Below are 8,599 nucleotides of genomic sequence, written 5' to 3'. Positions count from 1 at the left end.
GAATGGGGGCTGGGAGCTCCGCAGGGGCTGGGAACGGGGGGCTGGGCCCGGCGTCTCCTCCCAGGGCTTCTCCCCGCCGTGCAGCGCCGCTGCTGCTCCCGCCCCTCCGCACAGCGGTGCTGGTGCAGCACGAGCCCGGTGTCCTGGAGGAAGCAGCGCAAGTTGCCAGAGGAACACACACCTCCAGCGGTGCACAGGGGCGGCTGGGGGCCCTGCCCTCCAAGCACTCCCCTGCGGCCCTAGGGACGTCCCTACACACCTCCGTACCTCCCCGGAAAGGTCATGACAGCAAAACGAGCCCAGCGTTTCCTGAAGTGCTTGATACCTGCAGGAGCTGCCCAGGCAGGCAGGTTACTGCCAGCCTTTGGGTAGGAGCAGGGCAGGGCCCCTGCAAGTCCCAGCAGGGAGTTAAGATTTAGGCTTGGTGAGAAAGTACTGAAGGGAAGAGAAAGTCAGTGCTTGTAACCCCAGTGAGCTCCAGCTGGGCTCTGAGTGAAACAAGGACTGCTGCTGGAATGTGCTGAGGCACTGCAGCCTGAAGGCCCAAGGAGCTGCAGGCTTCCGTGGGGCAGCACTGAGGCCAAGCTGGAAGTCGGAGAACAAGACTGCCCTGGAGGAACAATACTTACACCCAGGCCCCTGCTTAGCCTCATCTGAGCTGTAGGACTAGGGTGAGAAACAGAGAGGGAAAAGACCTCCTCATGCTAGAATTTTGGTTTAATAGGATAGCTTGGAAAAGGAGAGCCTGTGGCTCAGCTTCAGCCACTCAAAGCACTAAAGGCATACAATGGATTTATATTACTTCTTACTGATAAAATGTTATTTTTTTAAAAAATAGTACCCAGACAGTAAGGAGTTATTTTAAGATGCTTTTAAGGAACATTTTATTATCCACTATGTGTAATATGCCAGTAACCATTGCATATAAAGGAAGCATTCAGAATATTAGAATACATACAAATAATTAATATTCTAGTTGTAATGTTTTAAGATTGATGAGACTTTCTCTTCTGTTACTTGTAAACAGACCTGATTTCTGACACTAAGAATGCTATTGTGATTGAGGAACTACTATTCTAATTCTGTTCTATTCTAATTCTGTTCTATTCTAATAAGCAAAAAATTATCATACTAAGAATCTACATACAGTACACATCTCAGTATGTGTTATATTCTAACAAGTGAAGAGGATCAGGTTAATATTGAATAAACAATTATCAGTCAATGTTCATGCTCCTATGAAAACCTCTCTGTAAAAAGCAAACACTAAATAGAATAAACCTATAGTTCGAGGATTTCAGTTTCAAGGTTCTGCAAACTGTGAAGTTCAAGGTAAATGCATTGAGCTGAATATCTTAGCTAAGCTCAAACAAACATCTTTGGCATTTGAATATCAACATACTGTGTTATCAGTAGCTACAACAAGTAATTCCAATTTGCACTGGAAAATCTCAAACTTATTGTGAAGGTTTTCCTAGGTCAAAGCTCTTTCTACTTCTCCACCTTAGCAATTTGATAAAGTTAAGACTTGCACTGAAGATTTTGTCATGATGAAAAACCATTTTGTAGAATGTATCAATAGGTAGATCTCCATTTGGATCTGCATATTTCAAAGTTGTCATTGGAGTATACAAGGTGTTGGTCTGATGGCGAAAAGGTGGGTTTTCTGCAAGAATTATCTTGACTGTATGCTGTCAAGAATGAGGAACAGAATTGTTAAAGAACCTTTACCAAAAAAAGTAAAGTAAAACCCTACTTTTAAACTTAGTAGAAGAAAAATGGAAAAATAAAGTGCTAAAGTGATGTAAAATCCAGTATGGAGTTTTATTAGAATTTAATTAGAATTTTTTCTTAAAACATTTTTAAGGCCATAAGAGGTAGTACTTATTTATTCTTACTCCTGTTTCTGTTTATCTATACCATGGTGATAGCACCTTACAGTTAAGTATCCTGAACATCCTCCAATATTACACCTATATACCCACAATAGGTAGAACCTTTCTTTTACAGTTCACAGGGAAATGATTGGAACGGTGGACACTGCAGCTATTCCTTTGCAGTAACCACCTGAAATAACAGTCCCCTTCCACAGCTTGCCTAAACTTGTCTTTCTGCAGGAAGCCCCAAGCACCAAAAACTACGTCCATGTATCTCCTATTGTGCCTTGGTGGTCTGGGGTAGCTGAACCAACTTCACATTAACAGGGGAAGGTGAAGAGAGCAGCTCTGACCAATGGTGGGAACCTTGTGTAGGTCTATGGTAACACTGCAGAATGTTCAGACTTCACCAGATGATGTATAATGGTACATGCAGTGAGGAGAACTGGCTGAATGGCAGAGTGTACCCCCTGCTGATCATACAAAGCTGGGAGGAGTGGCTGATACACCAGAAGGCTGTGCTGCCATTCAGCAAGACCTGGACAACCGACAGAGTTGGGCAGAGAGGAACCTAATGAAGTTCAACACAGGCAAGTGCAGGGTCCTGCACCTGGGAAGGAATAACACCATGCAGCAGTACAGATTAGGGACTGACCAGCTGGAAAGCTGCTCTGCAAAAAAAGACTTCAGGGTCGTGGTGGATAAAAAGTTAATAATGAGCCGGCAACGTGTCCTTGTGGCCAAGAAGGGCAATGGCATCCTGGGGTGCATTAAGAAGAGTGTGTTCAGCAGATCAAGGAGGTTATCCTCCCTCTCTGCCTTAGTGAGGCCACATCTGGAGTACTGTGTGCAGCTCTGGCCTCCCTTCTACAACAAAGAGGAGGGCTACAAGGATGACTAGGGGACTGGAGCATCTCTCTTATGAGGAAAAGCTGAGGAACACAGGTCTGTTTAGCCTGCACAGAAGACTGAGGGGCAATCTCATCAGTGCTTAAACATATCTAAAAGCCAGGTGTGAAAAAGATGTCATCAGACTCTTGCTACTGGTGCCCAGCCACAGGACAAGAGAAAACAAGCACAAACTGTAACACAGGAGGTTCCATCTGAGCATGAGGAAAAACTTGTTTACTTTTGGGGGTAAGAGAGCACTGGAACAGGCTGCCCAGAGAGCTTGTGGAGTCTCCTTCTCTGGAGATATGCAAAACATGCCTGGATGTGATCCTATGCAACCTGCTCTGGCAGGGGGATTGGACTAAATGATCTCTAGAGGTCCCCTCCAACCCCTAACATTCTATAATTGTAATACCTCAGTGGCATTTAAACTTAAATTCTTAGTTGTCTTCACTACTTCAAAATGAACCTCTTTCAATATTCTAAAGGGTTTCCTTTAAATCTGTAGATTCTCGAGTTTTCAAACGTAATTTAAAATTGTGTAAATTACATTTAATTAAATCTAATGCTTCTACCAAAAAACCCCACCAACCAATTAATTACAATTAATTTGTAAATTATTAAAAAAAAAATCAACAAAAAAGAAGATGGAGGGTTGTTGATGAGTTACCTCTGCAACATCTTCAGCACTTTGTCCCAGGCTCTGAAAAATCTGTTTGTAATTTTTAAGGTAAATATTAGTAAACATCTCAGCTGTTTCTTCATCTGCAGCTGAAAGATCCATTTTCATTCCATCTTCAAACACTTTTCTTTCAAACTCTGTAACCACTGGGCCTGGTTCAATCAAACTTAACCTGTGCAAAAAGCAAAGATATACTGGTTATTGACTGGCCTCCCTGGGAGATACACCTCCCTATCCTTCTCAAAAAATAATATTGAAGAATTGTGCTGTATGTGTTACCAAACAATATTAAACTGTACATTCTGTAAAGGCAAACCATACTGCATTGCTGCTCTCATGCTCCGACCCATCCACATGTAGCAGTAGAAATCTGTGGAGCTTAAATTTCAGGGAAGTGCTGTTAATTAATGGCAGAAGTGAGTGCAGTTGTTTCCTGCTGTGTCATAGTTGCAGAGTCTAAGGTTGATTTATCCACAAGAACATATCAAATATTAAGAAAAATAATTAAAGGATGTTAACAAAATGTACTACTTCCTGGAAAAGATTGTTATAGCTTTCCCAAATCACTGCTCAGTTCTTTCCTAGCTCTCTTCTCAGACAGTAATTTCTCTCCACTACTATGTTTATCAAAACATTCTTTAGGATAGGACCTCTTCCAAGACTTGAGTTCTTACCAGGCCCCTCTTTAGAGCTAAATCAAGCTATTGACCTTGACAGCAGAATTCCCGCGGCTACTGGAAATAAAGCCTTTTCTCTTGCATCACTCATCACACTGGACCTTGAACTTTTCCCAATTTACTTACTTTTTTTAACCTCCTTTTTGCTGTATCTTATACTCTTGAAACCTTATTATGAATTCTGATATATCCTGTATATCATTAGAATATATTTATTTTAAATCTCTCCAAACTTTTCAAAGTGGTATGCATAATCATAGTTTGGTTGCTGCTTTGTCTCTGAAACCCCATGAGAGCAGCTGTCTCTTCTTCCTTAGCTTAAGGGCCAAATGCTTCGGCACACAGAGATGCAATGGATATTTAACAATGGTTGGGCTTCACACAAACAATAGTAACAGAATTACATGAATGTGAATATGTGACAAATCAAACTCCAAAGTACCATAAGCAATGAACAGGGCCATTCTCTTAAATACTGTCTTAAAACTTCTAGAAATAGTACACTACAGTCTTTTCTACTACTACTACTTTTCTACTACTACTACTCACTTTTCTCCTACCTCCTGTCATTATAGGTGTCTTTTGACCTGTGTTCCATTCTGATGGATTTCCACTTGCTCTCTCTGTCTGATGAGCCCCTGAACTTTTTTATCTGTGAATTCCCTATGAAGTATGTTATCCTTTCTACAGGAAAATATTATAAGTTGATCTTATAACTTTATTCCTATGATATTTTATGCAAGACCATTTTTCCAGAAGTTATATTAATTGTATTTTATCCAAAGCTAAACAGCCTTTAGCTGTCCAAGTTAATATGTTTATTTGAGCATCTAAATCTATTTGCTTATGTAGACATTTCTATGCCTTTTGTGATGTACATTTTCCATGGTTCCTCAATTTGTTTCTCCTAGATAGCAGCAGGCTTTAAAAATGTGTTTGCTAGCCCTAATATATTTTAAACTATCTAAAATATAATATTCCACCATGGATCAATACTTACTGCAGTTTGAACTTGAGAGCTTGTATAGCTAAACTTTCACAGAATCCTTCCACCGCAAACTTAGATGCAGCATAAACATCATTAAATAAGATACCTGATGGTATAAAAAAAACAACCAAAAGACATCCTGAGAATGTTATTGCATTCAATGTACTAATAGCTTAGTTTTAAAAACTCGTATTTAAAAAAAAAACCTGCAGTCTTGCGGGGAAAACATTAGAAAAATCCTTGTGTAAACTGAGTCTAAATACTGGTATTATTTTTTTTAATTTATGTTCTCAAAATTGCTTGTTCTGTGAAAGGATGCTTGACTAATACTTTTCCTCCTCCTACCTGATGCTGTGATTTCTTTGAACTACATTAAATATTTTGTAGTCTAAGATATTAAAGTGTCTGTACTACATTATTTCCCAGCAAGACTTTAATGGGCTATAGATGAACATGGAAGCTGAGTGCAAGCAAGAGATACAATTATGCAAGAAATCCAGCTTGCATCTGAGCGGTTTAGAAAAAATACTACATCAATCCATTTAGGTGGATGGTAAGTATTGTATTAAACAGTAACAACTCTTGGAATTTGACTTGGGATCCTTGCTCACCAGAATAATCCAGGTAAAATCAACACCATTGTTGTAAGAATTGACAGAAATACAGCTAGGCCAGATGTAACACCAGAGTAGGAGCATTCTGATCTGTCACTAAAATTAGACTCTGTGGAGTTTTATGAGAGAAGAACTTTTTGAAAAAGGTGGTACAATTGTCCAGGACATGATTGGATTTTACTCCATCATTATTATTGTGCAGAGGGAAGTAAGCAAGTTTGCCTATTGGCACAGTCTTTTCCAACAGGAAAGAGAAAGTAAATGCTACACCCTGTTTTCTGGATAATAAAAATAACTATCTATTTTTAAATAGATCAAAATAGCTAGTTTGAGTTAAAACTGAAACAAAAACACTCTGCAGGTTTTGTTGTTAAAATATCTTCTAAGTAATTGTGTAGTAAAACACTTATTTTTTCCTGATAAAAAGAAGTAAGCTTTAGATTTTGAATACTGAACTTGTAGTTCAAACAAGCAAAACCAAAAAAACCACCACAAAAACAGCTTTGCCTTGTATTCCCATAACACTGCTTATTATAACTATATGCCCGCTCTTTCTCCTCTTCATGTCAGGCAAGATCTCCTTCAGGAGGCGAACCAGTCCAAAGAAGTTGGTATCCATCACAGTTTTCATTTCATCTATGGTCTGACATTCAATAGGTCCAATGAGTCCCATTCCAGCATTGCTAACTGCACAAAATGGAAAACAACCATGAGCAAGAACCTCCACAAACATTAACTTGTAATCTTTACTGGAAAGCATGTGAAAGTAAAATGAGGGTTAAGGATTAAATTATCCTTCAATAATCCTGAAAGAAAGGATTATAAGGTGTTACTCTGTCACTAAAGCTTTGCAAATACAGTTGACATTTCTATGTTTGTTTTTTTAGTTATGCTTTTAATCCAATTGAAATTATCTGGTATTTTGCATTTTAAGTGATTTATTTCTGATTAGTCCTTTTTATCTTTAAATTATAAAAGTATTACAGGACAATGAGCCAAGAATTATCTCTACTTATTTATAATTCACTATTAAAAATTGGAGACTAGAGTCAAAACTCTTATGAAAGAACAGAAGTCTTCAATTCATTCCAAAAGGTGACAGACCAGACCATATTTTGGTCTGCTTTTTGCTGTTAACATTCACATATTCAGGGAAAACAAAACAAAACACCAAAACCAAACAAACCACAACACACACACTTCCACTGGTTTTTATTTGCCTCCTGTATCTTTATAAGTGGAGAATGACTGAGAACTGGCATTCTACACTGTACCTAGTGTGTCAAATTAGAGTATAATATGATTTGCAGAAGCAGCTTATTAAGCAGCGCTTTACTAATTAATCAAAATAAAGGCATATCTGTAATTTTCTATTAGAGACGATTTAATAATTGATGGTGTAATCCATTTTCATCTTAGTAAGATATAAATATTTATTTTTAGCAAAACAGGCTTAACACACTTGTTGTTTAATGATTCATAAGGTACAATTACGATTCTCAATAGAAAAAGGCAGTGCCCCTACTTTCCTTGCATTTGTTCTTTTACTTGCTAATTCCCAATTGCTGCTGCTTGCTTAGTACAGAGCTTCTGCCTTCATTGTAAATAGGGCCATGTGTCTTTGATAAGGCAGAACGTTTTGCACATGAAGATGCCAATTTAGGCAAAAGTTACCTTCTCACACTGAGTAAAAAATGTGCCATGTTATCCAAGATACCTCTGTGATGCAGTTTTTCTTTTTTAAGCAGGGAAAACAAGCTCATGTCTGCATGAAGTCTTAAGAATCTTCAACAGAATACACAATTTAATTATTATTACTTTGGTAACTTAAAAATACAATAATGACACTTCTCCAGGGTATTTGAGGTGATGTTAAATAGAAAACCAATTTATTTTCATAGCATACACGTCTATACTTGCCTAGGACATCAATCCTTCTGTCAGGGATACTATTCACACAAGTTTTAATAGACTGTTCATCACAGACATCCAGTTGTTTGATTTCAAGGGTTTTGCCTAGCCTGTGACCTACAGCTTCCTCAAGTGGCTCTTTCTTGGCCAGATTCCGCATGGTGGCATACACTGCAACACACCAAAAGCAACAGTTATCAGAAGTAAAACCTGTCTGTGGCAGTCTTGCTGAGAAGTATTCAAGAATATCGATTTTACATCTGTATCTTAAATACCAGTGACAGAAGTCAGATAAAAGCTTACAGTAGAAATAACCAGTTTTCAACATATATTGTCAATGATTTCCCACAGTCTGGTTCTGAAATCTTCAAGAAGTTCAAAAGGAGAATTAACCTGCTATGGACAATGAAAAACATGCAGCATATGAAGGTATTACCGCCAAATCTTTAAATAATGGGTAGCAAGTTATGCTGGTGAATCTTTTCTAGGTACCTAAAACCTAATTTGGGATTCCAGATATCCTTGTTTGTTTTTAAACCGTCAACATGTTTAGTACCAGAACAACTGTGAATGTACATCCAAGGTAGTATACAGACATTTTCAGCTATTTGTTTTTGTACTGTTAGGGTTTTTTTGGTAAATTATTTAGCTCAAGTAGCTGTTCAGGTTTGATCCAGGTACAGAAATACACTTGGTTTACAAAAAGTAGTATATTTTCACTCCGTTTTATCTTCTTGACAGTAAGAGGGGGAAAACTAACATGAAACTAGTCACCAAACTGACTACAATCACCTGTTAAATCACAGAGAAAAAAAACATTATTACCTTGAAAAGTCTTGTTATAAAGATAAAATATAGTTACCTTTAAATCTTTTCTGCTCATCTTTTGCCATTTTTACAGCTAATGCCAGTCCAATTCCTGAGGAGCAACCTGTAATAAGAACATTTCTTCTTGCCAT

General features: G+C 38.2%; 1 protein-coding gene across 1 annotated transcript; it reads right to left on the bottom strand.

Moving 5' to 3' along the window:
• Positions 1-1,457: 1,457 nt before the first annotated feature.
• Positions 1,458-8,599, bottom strand: LOC104396862 (retinol dehydrogenase 8-like). The gene is made up of 6 exons (XM_010006762.1): positions 8,503-8,599; positions 7,650-7,811; positions 6,237-6,416; positions 5,128-5,221; positions 3,439-3,622; positions 1,458-1,691 (listed from the first exon to the last, which is right to left on the bottom strand). The coding sequence occupies exons 1-6, from the start codon at positions 8,597-8,599 to the stop codon at positions 1,458-1,460; spliced, it is 951 nt and encodes a 316-aa protein (XP_010005064.1).

The sequence above is a fragment of the Chaetura pelagica genome, unplaced genomic scaffold (genome assembly GCF_000747805.2).
Source record: "Chaetura pelagica isolate M959 unplaced genomic scaffold, ChaPel_1.0 scaffold69, whole genome shotgun sequence".
Lineage (NCBI taxonomy): Eukaryota > Metazoa > Chordata > Aves > Apodiformes > Apodidae > Chaetura > Chaetura pelagica.
The sequence above is the reverse complement of the archived record's forward strand: the minus strand, read 5'-3'. Positions and strand labels throughout refer to the sequence as shown.

What these genes read in the sequence shown, in the direction of transcription:
- LOC104396862 (XM_010006762.1), bottom strand. Translation starts at nt 8,599, where the DNA reads ATGGCAAGAAGAAATGTTCTTATTACAGGTTGCTCCTCAGGAATTGGA. An exon ending in CAGTGTTATGGGAATACAAG is followed by an intron (nt 5,222 to 6,236) that starts GCAAAGCTGTTT and finishes TTATACCATCAG; the next exon opens with GTATCTTATTTAATGATGTT. An exon ending in GTGCTGAAGATGTTGCAGAG is followed by an intron (nt 1,692 to 3,438) that starts GTAACTCATCAA and finishes CATTCTTGACAG; the next exon opens with CATACAGTCAAGATAATTCT.